Genomic DNA, 16,840 nt, shown 5'->3' with positions numbered 1-16,840 from the left:
CTCCAAATTAATCTTAAAAATCATTACAATTTTGTACAAATACAAAGCATGAATCTGGATTTTGATCATGAAATAAATTTAAATTCCGTTCATTTTGACATTAATTTCCTTCCAGTTTTAAGAGCTGCTAACTTATAATTGGAGGACAAGACTCCTTCAATCAGAATCCTCAGTTATGGAAGGGGTGCGAGGTGTCTTGTAGCCATCCAACCAAACTGAAAAGGTCTGGTGCCGTTGAATAAACGATTGTGGGACCCAAGTTGAGTCTTGCAGGTAGGACAGGTGTGAATGACGTCTTTCAGTTGGTTCACACAGAACGGGATCAGACAGCAACCACAACCGAAGCTGGAGAGGAAAGTAGCAGACAGGAGTTTTTATTATTTATACAACGTGGTGCATGTTAGTCTGAATAGAACTGAATTTTTTATTTTTTTTAAAAATGAAAGATTGTGTATGTTTTGTTTTTTTTTAAAAACCTGGGAAAAAGATTCATCCAAAGAGTTTCTGAGTGAATATCAGTCAAATGTGTGTTTCTTTTAATCTTAATCATATGTTTCACATGATCACATTAGCATGACAGCAGATTCCTGTTGCATGGAGGAAATGATGCTTCTCACCCAAAGATGCAGAGTCCTGAGCAGACCAGGAAGGTGAGCAAACCGGAGGAGTACTCCACCTCGGACAGGACCGTCTGTCGACACTTAGGACAGAAGATCTGGGCGGGGCTGTCTTCCAACGGGGGGGGCGCTGAAAGGAAGAGCAGGGAGGGGGTTAGAGAAGGTGAATATCTCTCATTATAGGAAATACAAATGCATTATATTAAATGTGTACAAATAATACAGACTCACCAAGTTGTACTTGTGGAAATGCCATTATTCCTGTAAACATTTCACAGCAAAGATAAATATATAGGTTATAAAATGTGTTTTTTTTTATACATAATAACGACATAAGTAAATAGAATATGATCGTAAAGTTAACTGAGTTGATGAGTTTGGATTAAAGAAGACAAAATATGGGTATTAAATATAATAATTGTAATTTAAATGAGGTGGTTCTGGTTCTGTGAGGAGGAAGATGAGGTTTAATGTTTAAACGTACGCATCAAGTGAGAGATAGTGGGTCCGTTTCACAATGCAGGTTTAGTTAAATCCTGGGTAAATTAATCCTCAAATGAGAGAAACCCAGGATTACCGGTTTCACAAAGGGAGGTAATTTAACCCAGAGTCAGAGGAGTAACCCTGACCTGTTTCAGGAAGTGAGGTAACAGAACCTCTGGGTTTGTTACCATAGTAACAGACTCTTAAGCTAACCTGGTCTAGTGCAGGGTTTATTCCAGAAACCCGGCGTTTTACCATGGTTCAGGATTATAAAACACACACACACACACACACACACACACACACACACACACACACGCACATGCACGACCTCATCCGTCCTCAAATCTGTAGCATTCTAGTGTTCTATACAATGTGGGAGATGCTCAGTGCGCCTCAAAATCGTCAAGGAGTTCCACAGGATTGCAGGTGAATGATGTGGAAATGTGATCTGCATTGATGCACCCACATTCCCATCAAGGCTCCCTCACATAATGAGGCTGATGATGTGAACAGGAAGTCCAATCGCGACTTAAATGTGCAGCTACATGTAGATTGACTGTTTCAACATGTTAAAGACTGAATCAGAGATAAACTAACATCTATCCAGATCAGGTGTGATGCTACAGACTACATTTCTGATGTCGGTTCCTGACTCACAGATGTGAGACGAGTCTCACCTGAACGATAGACTGTAACGTGGTCGGTAGCCTAGAGAATTGCAATAACTCGCCCGTTTCCATCCTTAAATCCACTCTAATATATCCACTACACATCAATTGACACTTTGATGTCTGAGACTTTGATAGCTTTTTGCTGGAGGACAGGGGTTACCCATGGCAACCGAGGCTGCTGACCCCTGATACTGAACCAGGCCTCCCAACAGAACTTCAACTGGGCTCCCCGCAGGACGAGAGTCTGGGTGGAGATGACCACAGGTCTCCTTTCTGGTGCCGGCGTCACCTCAGGATGACCCCTGAGAGGGTTTGTCCTTGAATTGTGTTGTTATTCATAGTGTTGCCTCCATTAGAGGAGAACAACACATGTGCATAATGTGATTAAAACAGACAGAAAATAAAACTTGGAATGCCTAAAAGCTGTTGTAAGCAGCAAGAACTAAATCAGTTTTGGTTATTATCAATGAAACCATGCAAAAGAGATAGACGTCAGCTCTTGATTTCAGTTCTCAATAAAGGTATACGCATGGCTTTGAAAATTCTTCTTGTCAACTGTTTCTGTAACAAGAATATACTGATTTTTTAAATAAAATTAATAGCGTTATGTTGGCGCAAAAGCCACTGAACAGTCAAACGACCAATGAATAAAGCAGCTGTGTCCATCTCATTCTGTTATAATGTCCAGGGTGTTGACTGTATGTTTATTTTAGCATTTTAAGATTTGTATATTTTTGCCACCACATCCCAAGACTAGAATAAAACACCAGAGAACAAAGAAGAGGGAAGATTTTTAATCAGTAAAAACAGGTGAAAGATTTCACATGTAAATAATTGCAGCATCTCATTTTTAATACCTGAATAGTTACATAAAAATATTTTAGTGAGTCAGCGATTCCTGAAAAAATAGATCCGCGTCGGAGAATCGACTCTTCTCCGATCCTCAGCTTCAGACGTGAGCAGACGCCACGTCAGCTGCATTAGTAGCCCTATTTTTCTCCCTGCAGCCAAATTCTGCTTTTCCAATATTCCTTTGTTTCCTCATAAATTCACACTCCTGTGTTCCCTTTCTTCTAATAAATAAAAAGCTTTTTTTAAAATTCCACAAAAGTTAGGAATTCCACTTCCTCTTCTTGCCCCACAAGGGGTATTTAGCATCCTTCATTATGCTTCCTTTTGTCGGAAGACTTTTATGTTGAAAAACACCACGTAGAGTGGGGTTCATATCAGGTGGTTTCACATGAAAAGTGGGATTAAAATGTGTTAAATGTGCAAAAATCTCAATTAAAAAAAAATAATTGAGCAAATTTGTGAATAAAACAAGCTGTGAATTAATTTTTTTTAATGAAGTTGTGTTTAAATTTCTTTGCACAGGAAAGGTTGAGAATTTGGCTGCAGGGTGTGTGTGTCACGTTTAACTCAGGTTACGTCTTAATTCTTCAACACAAAAAAAAAAACATTTATGTAAACGCAGCATCAGAACTGAGTAGTTTAAAGTGGACAGTTGGCACTGAATTTCCAATCTAGTGTTCACAAGAGTGGATAATCCCACAGTCCTCACAGCACTTGAACGCATTGAAAGCCACTCTTTAGTGTGATTCCTTTCTATTTTTCCTCCCTTATCAGCAGTTGAAGTTTGTTTTTTTCTGCCCGGTTAAAACCGTCACTTCATCCTCATGAGGTCAACGTGACCTCTTCTTATTTATTTCATTTTCTCTGCAACAATTCCACCTCCTCTTCTCAGGATTCTCCTCAGGAGGCCATGTGGCTTCGTTCTTCCTCCTCCACCTGTAGCTCCGCCTCCGCCTGGTCTTTAGTCTCCGCCCTGTCCTTGAGCGCCACCAGCAGGGCCCTGAGGAGCGTGTTCTCATTCAGCAGGTCCTCCGATGCGTCCGCCAGCTCCTGCAGCCGCCTCACCGCCTCCCCGAGCTGTCGGCTCTTCTCGCGATGCTGCTCCTCCAGGTTCTGCCTCTCCTGACGCAGCTCGGCATTCTGGGCCTCTAAGATGCGTGCGTCAAAGTTCAGACGCCTGTTGTCTCGCCACAGCTGCGCCAACTGTTGGGAGAGGCGTTCCCGGGCCTGACGCAACGTTTGAACCTCATGCTGGAGCTCCAGGAACTCAGCACGGAAGACGGCGCCGGGTCCCGGAGCCTCTGTCTCAGCCGGCACCGGTTTGTCGGTGTATTGCACCGAGCCGGCGTGCTGCAGGATGAAGCGAAGGAGGTTGGGTAATGTGATGGGCAGCTGGTCAGGAAACTTCACGCTGAAATGTTTTCTTGATGAGAAGCAGGAAAAAAGGGAATTAAAACAATTCTGACAAAAATTCTTTGACAATATTGTGTTGAAATACAAAATAAATTTATAAAAAAGCATTGAGGTTGTTATTTTTTTGTCCATAAAAAGGTGAGAAAGGTTTCACTGAGAGGACCAGATGTAACTTATAAATGTAACTAAATGTAACTCAATTTAATGTAAAATAAATGTAACTACTCCTTAATGTTAAATAAACTCTGAATTTATTACTTATTCAAGTTACAAACATTACAGTTACACAGAAAAACTATGTTTTCTTGTGTCTCTGTTCTAACTTAACTCCTTTTAATTTGTCAGGTTATTAAACCCACAGAACTCCATCAATCAAGGATCAAACTATCAATCAATAAAGAAAAATAACATCAAACACAAGTTAGGACATTAACTTTGTTCAAAATGTTGTTGTAAATGTTAAAATGGGCTTGAATACTGCATTGTGGGAAATGTAGTTTTGGTCAAAGCACACTTTTGACCTATTTATTTTTACTCTGACCTTTTATGCTCATTCGGGCCACATTAAATGCTGAGATGGGCCACATTTGGCCCCCGGGCCTTGAGTTTGACACATGTGACGTCTTCAAATTGTTCTGTGTGACCATCAGATTAAACCCTGAAGTCTACTTTCATATTAGATGAAGCAAATCAGTAAATCCTCCTCCATTTAAAAGCTTTAAATTACAGAAAATTCTCAAAATCACATCCAGCTTCAGGGTTCAGAAAACGTTTCATCGGTTCCTCTCACCTGTACTTGGGAAAGAGAAGAATGGAGGGGACGTGATCCACCATGAACTCCCACGGAAGGTCGTTACGTGCGACGTTCACCCTGCAGGAAAAAGTCTGTTTGTGTTAGAACACTGTTCCAGTCAGGTGACGTTTTATTTCTGTCAGTTTGCTGCACACACACACACACACACACACACGACACCTGGCCACAGTGACGGTGCCGTTGGCCTGTAACAGTCTGGCCAGCTGGAGGATGATGTGGTTGAGAACGGAACAAAAGCCGCACCACTGGGTGTAGTAGAACAACAGGACGTCCTGCAGGAGAACAGACACACACACACACACACACGTCACACACACACGTTTCCTCTTGTGAAAATAGTCGCTTGGCTGCACGACTCACCTTGTGGATGTCCATGACAATCGGTAGGAAAGAGGAGGTGGTCACCTCCGTGACGAGGAGGCGCGGCGGCGGCGACTGCTGGCGATCGTCTTCATGCCTGGTTTCCTCTTCCACTCCTTTCCTGACTTCCTCTCCCACCAGGTGTCTGTGCAGCAGGCTGTAGGGGGCGCTAAAGTTCCTGATAAAGGTCTCTTTGATGGGAAACGGAGTGAAAAAACAGAATTAGGAGAAGAATTACTCAAACAAAAGCACCGTTCTGTGTTCAACGTGTTCAATCGTCCCCCGGTGAGTGTTTGACCCACCGTCCTGCCGCCTTACCCAGAGACTCGGTCAGTGTGGCTGCTGGGCTGCGGTGGAGAACGTAGTGAACCTCATCCTTCAGGTTCACGATGGTTGCAAAAGAGCCGTCGCCGCTCCGGTCGTCGTTCGAACCGGCGTTCTGGTGAAGAGGAGCGCTGGCGTTGCCCCCGGCGCCCAGCCTCACCGCCAGAGCCCAGTTGAGAGCGACGTCCAGCAGGTAAAACCTGAGCGTGCGGTTGGTCTGACACTGGAGCCCCGTGATGCTGTCGTCTTCCCGCTGCTGAGCGCCGGACGACGGAGGAAGGGGGACCTCTCGCGTGTCCGCATGCGATTCGTCGAGATGAGGTCGTTTTTGTCGACAGCAGGCGCTGTATTGACCAAACGGGCTGTAGTTGCTCAGAAAGTTGCCGCAACTCGACAAAGTGGAGTTGTTTACGGAGGCAGAGGCAGATTCTCGCTTGAGGCAACAGTCTCTGACGTAAGGCTGCAACACGTCGCCTTCCTGAGCCACGGAGGGGAACCAGCAGCACGACGACGAGCTGCCAGGGATTGTGGGAGACGTCTTGAGGCAGACTTCACACATCCTGGTGCTGGAGTCTGGGAGAGGAACCGACTGGCAGCAGAGCGAACGGGAGGCGGCGCCGTCGTCCGAGCTCAAGCGGTCGGTGTTGTCACAGGAGTGATAACGCACAGCAACGTCAGCAACCTGGAAGACGAAAGAAAATCACTAATAATCATCACAACACTAGTGAGGTGTCATCAGCATACACACTTAAGATCTTATTTATGAATAATGTGGCCAATAGGGTTGGGGAGCCGTGACTTATGTACCAATATTAGCTGGAATTCCCAAATCAGCCTTTTTATTTCTGGTATTTTATATTGAATTGTGATTCTAATTTAAAAAGAAGTGAAGAAAACACACCAAAAGGAAATGTATGATATAAAACATGCTTTGTTTCAAAAGGAGCATGATGTTTGAATACCTGTGAGCAGCCAAACTGGGTTTACGATGCACACTTTATTAAAGCTGGATAAAATCTAATGTGTACTCTGTCAGTCTGAAGTAGTTCCATCAACACCCACAAAAATATAAAGTTCAGTAATGAACAGAATTCATTAATATGAAAGCAAAAACCAGTGGACCTGGATGTGAACCCTGTGGTACACCACAAGTGTCACAGGCTCAAGGGTCAAAGTGTCAAACTCATCTTCACCGAGGGGCCACATCAGCATAACGTCTGTCCTCAGAGGGCCAGATGTAACTAATAAATGTAACTAAATGTAACTCAATGTAATGTAAAATAAATGTTACTACTCCTTAATGTTAAATAACTGAATTTATGACTTATTCAAGTTACAAACAGTATGTTACTCATAACATAAATCCTTTTATCAGTTTATTAAACCCACAGAAATCCATCAATCAAGGATCAAACTATCAATGAATAAAAGAAAAATAACATCAAACACAAGTTAGGACGTTAACTTTGTTCAAAAATGTTTTAGTCAGAGTTAAAATGGGCTGAATTACTGCATTGTGGGAAATGTAGTTTTTGGTCAAAGCACACTTTTGACCTATTTATTTTTAGACACTCTTGACCTTTCATGCTCTCGTGGGCCACATTTAGCCCCCATGCCTTGAGTTTGAAACATGTGGTCTAGAATCATTATCCACAGTATTGCACTGCTTCATGGTTGGTGTATGATTAGCATCCAGGAGATGCTAGCAAATAAGATACTTAGCTAAAATGTACGCGCTGAGGATACTGGATCTAGTCGACGCGTCCGTTGCTGCTCACCTGCTGCAGGAGGGGACTGGGACCGGATCCGAGGGGATTGTGTGGCAGGAACAGGAGCAGCGCCGGGCCTTTGGTCAGCTCCTGCTCCAGGAGGTGGGACTTTGTCCCCGGAGGCTGAAGCCATCTGAGGACAGTCTCGCTGTGTTCAAACACCCAGCGACAGATGGCTTCCGATGTGAAGTTGAGCTCCCTTCGAGGGAAAATCTGACGGAAGAAAAGATTCAGCATGTTCTTACATCTTGTAGAGCGGTATTTTCTGTAGCATCTGTCTGTGACACCACGACTTCACCTACCAAAGACCTGTTAAATCTTCTGTGGAGGTAAACCGATTCGTCTTGGAGTGAAATGGCTTCTGCTACATGTTTGTTGGTTACAACCCCGAAACGTACAACACCTTGAAAATCTGCACCGGAATATATAAGTTAATATAAAAAATATGATAAAAAATAGCCATTTCTTAACCACCTTTACATTGGAGTTAAGATTTTACCCCTTCTTAGCGCCTGCAGGGCAGAGGACAGATACGTGATGTACCCCGGAGGCTGAGGAGAGGAGTTAAACTGGAAGAAACCCACCACTCGAGGCTAAAAATGAGAGCCAACATCACATGTAGACGATGTCTTATTAAAAGGAAGACGGCAAACAACAGCTCCCAGTCAGACGGCCTGGAGACGTTCATACCTCGTGATAGGAGAGGAACTCTTTGAGGCTGGATGGAGATGGGAGGTAAATGAGAGGTGTGATGACTCTGAGGATAAAACTCTCCACATACGGAGCCACGATTGGACCTCTGTACTCTATCGGCCCGAACCTGCAGCACAAAAGCACATAGGAAAGAAAATGCATGGAATCATTTCCGGGTTTCTTTGCAGAAACTTTGCAGAAATGAGATGCCTCACCTCCGATAAAACATGTGGATGATGGGGAAGTGGAAAAAGCGGTATTGCTTTCTACATTTCCCCTGATTCCACCAGCAGTTCACCGCCAAGAACCGTACCTGAGTTTGAGTGGGTGAGAGAGGAAATACGGGTTATCGTTCTTCATCATGTGTCAGAAAAAGAGAGGGAGAGAGATGTTCCCACATGAAGAAATTATCTCTTATCTTGGGAGAGTTTCTCAGGTTGAAAAACATTTAGATCGATGTCATGACTCAATTTGCGTCCTCAGACATTCTGTACCTGCTTGGCCAGCCTCTTAGCAACCTGCTGCAATTCCTGCCGCGCCGCCATCGAATGAGCGCACCACGGCGCGTAGAAGAAGATGAGGGACACCTCCGCCATGCTCCGGATACGGTCCACCTGGAGGGAAAAGTGTTGCGGCAGCGTTATCTGTTATAGATCACTACACTTGCAGCTGCGTGTTTCACATATCCACGTCTTTGAATCTCACCTGGTCGAGCTGACCAAAGTAGAAGTCCACCACCGGCGCCTCGGAGGAGAAGAATCGGACCGGAGGCCGAGCCGCTGCCACCACGTTCTTAGCACGGCTGCAGGAAGACAAGAGGTGAGGTCAAACAGACCCAGGTGGACAGTTAGGTGGCGAGGCGTGACCCAGATCATTTGACTGCAATTTGAATTCAAATGCAAACTGAGGTCAGCGTGTTCTTCAGTGTTCTTCAGCCTCAGGATGGGAAATAAAAAGAATCTGCCAAGTAGAAAACACAATAATATGCAATGTTTTGACTAACACGATTCCTGAAGGAAGAAGAAAAACCAATCCTTTCCTGTGAAAACATGGAATCGGCATTAATGATTGACTTTTCTGCCATTTATCAACCAACTACTGACTTTATGGAGGTTATTTCAGCTCTGCATGTCTTGATCTCAGGGAGGTGAACGTGTTGCGTTCAGGGACATTTTTTAAACACGTTAAATGGCGACGTTTAAGGGATCTACACGCTGTGTAATCGGTTTACAGTGTCGGTTAATCGTCTTATGGTGAACCGACACGTCAGGTCCACATCAGCTGTGTCACCAGTGCAGGGAATGACAACCAACCTCTCACTAATTCAGGCCATAATACATCCGGTGTTGTTTAGGAGGTTTCATGCATGCCTGATTAAAAATGTAGAATACTAACTGGAGCTGTTTTCGGGGCTGCTGACTCCTACCTGCATGTGAATTTGACGGCTAATACGAGCAGCACGCCGAGCAGGATCGCCCCGCATAGGAGCCCCGGTCGCCGGGCCATTAGGAACAGCACCTGCCGGAGAGACTGTCGCACCCGGCGCAGCATTACCGCCTGTCGTCGCCTCTCCGTCCCATTTATAAGCCCCGGCTGCCGCTCACCGACTCCATTTGCCTGACGGGGGCGGGGAGGAGGACCGGTTTGACGGGAGGACTGAGCTAACCTGGATTGGACATCAGTGTTTTCGGTGTGGAGGGGATTCAAACGCTGCCGGACCAACCTTTCTTCCCCACGTAGACTTTTCACTTCCGCAACAATGACGTAAGGGAGAGAGGGTAAAGTGTTGTCGAGCACTAGACGTTTAATGGTGTCACAAGAAAACATTAAAATATCACAGTTAAAATTCATATAATCTCATATTATGAGTAAATAAACTACTGTGAATGATTAAGTTCTGGTTTGTCTGCGGTAAATACGTGTGTAGTAATTTTCGTGTGTAACGTCCAGTGTGCTCTTTTCAGACAGTCCCTAACTGTTACGGAGGCAGCAGTGGCACCAACTGGACTCTAGGGGGCGGTATTGGACTGATCCTGGACAGGTTCAAATAAATCACTTTTAAAAGTGGAATACTATACATTCCTGGGTTAAAATAAAAATATTCATCTTACAATGAGCATTTTTAAAAAATCATCTTAAAATATATCTTGTGTGAAGTACTTTTGCTGATAGCATCCAGAACCTTTAAGTTTCAGAAGCTCACAATAATTTCTGAATTTCATCATCATCCTCATATTCTGCTTCTAACATCCTTAATCATCGTTCTTTGCAGTCGTTAGACAGTAAGTAGGTCATAAAACAACACAGAACAAGACATGATGTAAAAAAAATTGTAGTTTTTATTTTTCCACTGTTATTCAACTCAGAACAAAATCACAGTGTAGAATTCTTAAGTGCAAATAAACTATGTAAAAAATAATTCTTTGATTAGCTCTACCCATCCATCACATTGAAATATATACAGCACAAAAAAGAGGTTAACAACAAAAGTGTGCAACGCAGTATTTGTCAGCAGAAGGAAAAAAAATCTGCTACATACAATTTCTCCATAAAAACCTAAAAGTTAGAAAATGTTTATTCTGGCAAACAAAATTAAGACCATACATTACAGATCAAACCCAAGTGTCATGTGTATGATGCGATGTTTCTGTTTTCTTTGAATCAAAGTTAACCCCAACATTCCCATAAACGACCAGCCTTAATCTTTCACACTTCGAATATTTTGGAGGGAAATTCCCGACAGCTCGGTATATCGTCAAAACTGGCTCTGCATTAAAAACCTCAAGAACGTAACAAAATTTAATGCAGAACAAGGTCTCCTTATCAAAAACGTTCAAGATTCCTGTGCTTCCCCGTCTTCTGAGTTCCATTTCTCCTTCAATGCCTCTTTTGTTCCACAACAAACCAGCAGAGAGAGACTTTCCTTCCCACAGCAAATCAGTCAGAGTAGCGAGAGCTCACTGTGACAAAGACACTTTCTCTCTTTGACAACTGCATTTTTCTGTTGTGTTCTGTACAGCGTTAACTGGGCACTGAGCGACATGCAGTTTGTTACGGTGCCTGAGTTTCTGGGTGCATCAGCTGCTGTACCACCATGTCGATGTTAATGATGGGACTGAAGTAGAGAGCCCAGTAGAACAGGCAGTTGCACACAAACTGAGGGATGAAAGGCCATACGAGGGCGAAGACAAACCCCTGAGATAACATCTTCCACAAATGGCTCCACATCTTGTTTGGCAGAGACCTAACGTAAGAAGAGGATCAAGGTTAGTGTGAGCAGTCAAATCACAGATTAACAATCACACAACTGCAACAACCAGGGAGTGTGGGTATTTTCAAATACATATATTACAAAAAAAGCTAGAAAAAGGAAAGCACTGCTCTGCATCCTCGGTGAGAGGATGGTTGTGTTTCATTTTAAACTTCTATTTGTAAATCTGACTGGTTCTGCTGAGCAGCATCACCATCGTTTGCTGTCCCAGACTGGATAATGGGACCCACAAGCAGGAGATGCAGACATACTTTGTCTTTTCATTGATCTGTCTGTTCTCTGCTGCTGAAGACATCTATCAGAACGGAACAGCAAGGTGCAATAAAAGGTGCAACAGTTGAACTTTGAACAGGATGTATAAAAGCTGCAACGCATCAATCGTCTTGGAACTAGACAGCTGCAATCCGTCTTTCCTTTCAGCTGCCAGAGCTTTGTGTGAATGTGTGTGTCTTACCTGATTGTGGCTCTTGTCCAGAGTCTCCAGAGGGTGCAGCCTTCCAGCACCGACAGCAGCATGGTGTTAACGATAATGAAGCGAGACGTCCAGTAGTGGACGGACAGCCAGTCCCAAGCAAACTCTGCTATCAGCTGGTACGGCAGCAGGAGGTACTTGACCAGAAACTCAGCCCACTGTCCCCAACTGGGCTCCAACTGAACAAACAACGTCACCAAAAAATATAATGAAAAGTTTGAGGCAAACGATTAAAATGAGGCGGATGATCAGAAGTCATCCTAAAAATACGATCCACACATTCACACGATGACGACGACTCAATCGGACATCTTGATACAGATTTAGTGACATTGCATTGGATGGGAGGGTCACCTGTGTGTTGAAAAAGCTGTTCTCAACTGAGGGGTCGATGTGTGCGACAGACGGGCAGCAAGTGTGCAGGAAGGGCAGGAAGGTTTCCGAGTAGTCAAATAAATACAAATAGAAGAGTGTGAGACGAGGGGAGCGCTTCAGTGCATACAGCAAGAACAGAGACTTCCCTGCATTAGCATCCTGGCAGAAAGTGATAGAAATAAGTATCCAGAGTGAGTGGAGCCGTTGGGTTATTATACATGAAAGAAAAAACAAACAGGACACTCAGTTCATAAAATCTCAATCATGGTGGATTAAATGCAACCCAGAAAGAACATGTCATATCCTTAGAGTATTTAGAACGATGACTCAGACATACAGTCAGCTGATTATCAGTGTGTTGATGGTATAATCTGATGTCTGGGGCAGAGCGGGCTCTTTACCTTGTATTCCCAGAGGTTCTGTGGAGGTTTGACCCCCAGAGTTTTTAGTCTATCCAGTTCAGCCAGGACGGCCCGGCGGTGAGCCTGATTTTTGATGCTGTAAGGAGGATTCGATAACTCCTCGTCCCCCAGCATAAGCAGCAGCCTGAAGCAAAGACACAACCACGTGGCATGTGTGTGAGCTTTAACACACTTTGATGATTTATGCAACGAGGAAAGCTTCACAGTTCAAATATATTACTCAAATCAGTTTCAATTAAAGAATTAAAACAATAACGTGCCTGGATTTCATTGACATAATCAATGTGATCCATCTACCTTCCATTGACGTTCTCCTGCTGGAAGGGCACTCTGTAAAGCTGAGCCCACGCGCCCAGCTGATCCAGCCAAGACACGACTTCCTCCGGCGTCCAGCGAGCCACAGGTTTACTGATCAGCGGGTCACGATGGTCAGCCGCACCACTGCTCCAGTGATACACCAGCACCACCACCTGGAAAAGGGCAAGCAGAACTCTTTTGAGCTCACACTGGCGATGGCACACTGGGGAACTTTATCTATGAGGAGGTAAATGAATATTTAGTTTAAAAAGGATATTGCTGGCTGCATTAATCAATCATTAACAGTAGAGGTCACTATGTCTTAAACCTGGACACATCAGAGTCTGAATAAAATAAATCCTGCCTTATATTTGTCTAATTGCATAAAACTACGACTGATGTAAAGAAATTTTTTTTGCACATTTATAGAAACAGTTAATAAGTTATTCACTCTCATACATTTAGGGGTATTCATATTTTATCAGGTACAGAGCCAGCGTGATGACAGACGTCCAAGCGGCTGTTGTGCGACCCCACGTGTGGGTTGACAGGTTTCCCTTCACAGTTGCTCCATTTTAGGAAAAAAATAATATTTTCTCCTCACACGAAATATACTTGTGCTAAATTCCTTATGGTTTGATTTTAAAGCAAACTCTACAAGTCTGTAGAGGAGAAACATATATTTTTAGTTTTGGAAGTCAAAAGGTGACAAATACTTAACTGAAGTCGGAAGAAAAAGGTTTAGAAGATTTTACTAGCAAGGGAATTTAAGTATTAAATTTGAACTCATTAAATATTAAATGTATTTCATCCTGGACTTGATCAGTTCTGAAACATCCTTCTTTACTCACTCAGTTCCAAAAACATTCACATTTGCAGGGAATGTTTTCTTGTATGATTCGTGTGAACCACAGAAAACGATGATAGCCTTGTGAAACCCACATTAGTGATGCAATTTGCTGAACTCTGGTCAAAAGCAGTCATAATCGATTCCTACAAACATGCCAACATTCACTGCCACGTGTAAAAACACACAGACGTTTGTCCCAGATGCCACATGGACAAAATAAACATGGTCTTTTGACATGACAAGAACAACTGACCTCTTCATTTAGTGCCATGTTGGGTGTTTTTTTCCCCCTGCTGTTAAATACTTACAGTCACAAACGTGAGTGCAGTTAGGACTCCAGAAAAGAAGAAGCCTGTTCCTTTATTCTGGGTTGTTCTGGATCTACCCAAGTTATCACCATATCTAAAAAATGGAAGACATTTGATAGATGCCTCTTTTTTAATATCACAAAGGATTTCAAATACAAGTGAATGCACAACAGCTGAGATGATGCTGTGACAAAAGATGCACGCTAAATCCACTTGTACTGCATTACCTCTGGAAGGCTAGCAAGCTCCGAGAAATTTTGGGGTTAGCTTGGATCTCTGTGAGCCTCCGCTGAATGACGTCACTGAACAGTTTGTCCATTGCATCCCTAAATGCAAGAGCTTTGTGTTAATAAATCCAATCAGTGACGGAAAGCAACAAGCACAACAACAGAAGGAACAAAAGCAGTGAAGATACGCTGGTTATATTTGAGTTTCCTAAAGCATCATCTAACAGGACTCAACATGATTTGAATTAACTGATTAGTTTGCACATGGAATGAATTAAGTTCCTCCACAGCCACTGAGTCTGGAAATTCTGACCATGGTTCCAAAGAATTCACCTCTTAGGTCCAAATTTTATGGCACAATAGTCTTTAAAAAAGTATTTCACCAATGGAAAGATGGTTTGTCATAAAACAGGGCTGCCTGATGGTTTTTAATGTCGTCTATGTGGCTGATACAAATAATGTGTCTTCGAAATGGGCACACCTGACCTCACAGGGAATGTGAAATATAAATACTGGGGTGAAAAAAACATTCATTTTTTACTATGGTCTGGCAATAAAAATCCTACCTCAGAAGTATGTTGATTTTGGGAAACCCTTCCCATTTTTCCCGGCACTCTGGACACTCATTCTTGTGAGAGGATTCCCACCACAGGGCCAGACAATGGCGGCAAAAGTTGTGGCCACAGGTGAGAGTGGTGGGGTTCACCAGGATATCATAGCAACAGTGACAGGAGAATTCATGTTCTGAGATGTTGGTGGTGGACGGCTTCAACTCAAGGGCTTCTATGTGGGTAGGGTTGTCCGCTGATGCTCCCAGAGCATCCTCTGATGATTCCCTCTCCATCTGGTGCAACCTACTGTATATAAGTCTGAAAAAGAGGAAGATCAAGGTTAATGGCCAAAGTATTTACCATTTGGACTGATGACAGGTAATCACAAATATCTGCTTATCCAAACAAAGATTTGTTGAATCAATCCAATCCAGTGCAGATCTCCTCTACATGCTTCAAAAGAATTAATGCAGTGATTTATTTCAAAACTTGGGACTAAATTCTGTAAGGATAGAATATTAAAATACTCAAAATCACACCATGCTCTGCTTGTTTAAAGATTTAAATGCTTGGAAAAGTCTCAAACTGACGTGTGGAGCATCAAAGATATAGAAATAAATGCATTTATAAATAGAAATCAGTGTTAAATCCAATCCAATCCAATCTTTATTTGTTAAATAACATAGTTTTGTCTTAAAATAATTCATTCCACAGATAATGTATGTGTTCTGTATTGTGCAACTGCTATCTTTGCACCCCTAACCTTGGTCACATACCTGTAAAAAGACTCAACTGGAAGTTGAGTCGCACAGTTAGTCCATTGTTTGCTATTCACGTTTGACCACTTCGCTTTGTTATAATCAATCCTCAGTTGGGTTTTGCTTTTCAATGCTAGTGACGGTGTGTCAATGACTCACTTTCGTGAACACATGGAAATTCCAAGGGCTAACTGATGTGGTGCTCAAGACAAATTAAAAAGTTGGGAAATTCCAAGCGGTTATGATCAGGGATCCTGACATAACCAATAACCAAAACATCCACATTAATCTCTTGAGTTGATGATGTGAAAACTAATTTTCTGTAAAACGGAAATTCCCAGTGGGGATTACAGTTTTTCTTTTGTATGGAACACATTAAACTGTTGAATTAACACTTGATAATCTTAAAATTTGCACCGAGTACCGTACATTCAAACAACTGGAGTGAGAAACAACTAAGTCGAGTAACTACAGCTATTAAATTCACATGAGCTTTCCAGCTAAACACAATGAAAGTGAAACGGAAAGAAATACGCGATGATATTTTAGCCAGGTAAATAATAACTTATGACGTGACTGTTTTAGCTATTTTAACCAACTCACCAATAACCGGTTAGCTAGGACAGCTACTTCACTTACGACTCCGCTAAAAGGCAAAAACAACACTTTAACGTTCCAACTGCAATGAGGTAATATCGTTAGCTACAGGATTGTTATGCTAGTTAGCAAGCTAGCTAGCTAGCTAACATACTGAAGTAACGTTACCTTAAGCTAAATTAGTCACACAGCTGCAGGTAGACGGCGTCATTGGAGGGACTCACTCGCTGCTAACGCGCCTCAGGTTCGGCTTCTGACGGGCGAAAAGCCGGAGGATGACATAACGAACCGGTTCGAGAAGTTACGTCCAAAACCAACACTCAGTCAGCTAACGGAGCGGATACATATTTCTGCTGGAGTAATTGTCGCCATGGCTGCTGCTGCTGCTGCTGCTGCTGCGCGGAAGGGAGAGGGGACAGCTCCAGCTCCACGCCTACTCGCACGCGCGCGTCAAAGTGTCACGCGGGTGTTGTCATTGGTCGCCAGCTCAGCTGTCTGAAGTGGTGCAGCTGGAGGAAGCTGCTCGAGGTCAAAGTTCGGTTGTGACCCAGATTGTGGAGGTATTCCCGGCCGCACTGCTAATAAAGCGGTGACACATTAACTCACTGACGTTAGAGCTAATGAAACATCCCAACCCACTAGGGGAGAATAAAAACAGAGAATATGCTTGTTGGTTTATACATGTACTATTTAAGAATAATCAAAAGAAGCCA

The 16,840-nt window shown here is 43.2% G+C and overlaps 3 protein-coding genes across 6 annotated transcripts; all 3 read right to left on the bottom strand.

Annotated features, from left to right (window-relative positions):
- Nucleotides 1-131: 131 nt before the first annotated feature.
- Nucleotides 132-932, bottom strand: LOC137599667 (LITAF domain-containing protein-like). The gene is made up of 3 exons (XM_068320648.1): nt 849-932; nt 618-747; nt 132-345 (listed from the first exon to the last, which is right to left on the bottom strand). The coding sequence occupies exons 1-3, from the start codon at nt 886-888 to the stop codon at nt 174-176; spliced, it is 342 nt and encodes a 113-aa protein (XP_068176749.1). The 5' UTR covers nt 889-932; the 3' UTR covers nt 132-173.
- Nucleotides 933-2,567: 1,635 nt separating this feature from the next.
- On the bottom strand, nt 2,568-9,773 carry txndc11 (thioredoxin domain containing 11). 2 transcript variants are annotated; one of them, XM_068321576.1, is made up of 13 exons: nt 9,426-9,773; nt 8,705-8,801; nt 8,494-8,613; nt 8,215-8,312; nt 7,997-8,126; nt 7,806-7,899; nt 7,609-7,718; nt 7,316-7,519; nt 5,532-6,219; nt 5,214-5,404; nt 5,013-5,125; nt 4,830-4,910; nt 2,568-4,049 (listed from the first exon to the last, which is right to left on the bottom strand). In XM_068321576.1, exons 1-13 carry the CDS (start codon nt 9,548-9,550, stop codon nt 3,527-3,529), a joined length of 2,574 nt encoding a protein of 857 aa, XP_068177677.1. In that variant the 5' UTR covers nt 9,551-9,773; the 3' UTR covers nt 2,568-3,526. The 2 variants fall into 2 exon arrangements, with proteins under 2 accessions (XP_068177677.1, XP_068177679.1); XM_068321578.1 differs by lacking the exons at nt 7,609-7,718; nt 7,806-7,899.
- Nucleotides 9,774-10,315: 542 nt separating this feature from the next.
- Nucleotides 10,316-16,578, bottom strand: LOC137600097 (bifunctional apoptosis regulator-like). 3 transcript variants are annotated; one of them, XM_068321488.1, is made up of 10 exons: nt 16,352-16,578; nt 15,549-15,564; nt 14,788-15,090; nt 14,222-14,320; nt 13,995-14,088; nt 12,837-13,009; nt 12,519-12,663; nt 12,097-12,276; nt 11,725-11,921; nt 10,316-11,243 (listed from the first exon to the last, which is right to left on the bottom strand). In XM_068321488.1, exons 3-10 carry the CDS (start codon nt 15,063-15,065, stop codon nt 11,051-11,053), a joined length of 1,359 nt encoding a protein of 452 aa, XP_068177589.1. In that variant the 5' UTR covers nt 15,066-15,090; nt 15,549-15,564; nt 16,352-16,578; the 3' UTR covers nt 10,316-11,050. The 3 variants fall into 3 exon arrangements, with proteins under 3 accessions (XP_068177589.1, XP_068177588.1, XP_068177587.1); XM_068321487.1 differs by lacking the exon at nt 15,549-15,564 and having other exon boundaries at nt 16,352-16,577; XM_068321486.1 differs by lacking the exon at nt 15,549-15,564 and having other exon boundaries at nt 16,296-16,576.
- Between the last annotated feature and the right edge of the window lie 262 nt (nt 16,579-16,840).

The sequence above is a fragment of the Antennarius striatus genome, chromosome 8 (genome assembly GCF_040054535.1).
Source record: "Antennarius striatus isolate MH-2024 chromosome 8, ASM4005453v1, whole genome shotgun sequence".
NCBI classification, from domain to species: Eukaryota; Metazoa; Chordata; class Actinopteri; order Lophiiformes; family Antennariidae; genus Antennarius; species Antennarius striatus.
The sequence above is the reverse complement of the archived record's forward strand: the minus strand, read 5'-3'. Positions and strand labels throughout refer to the sequence as shown.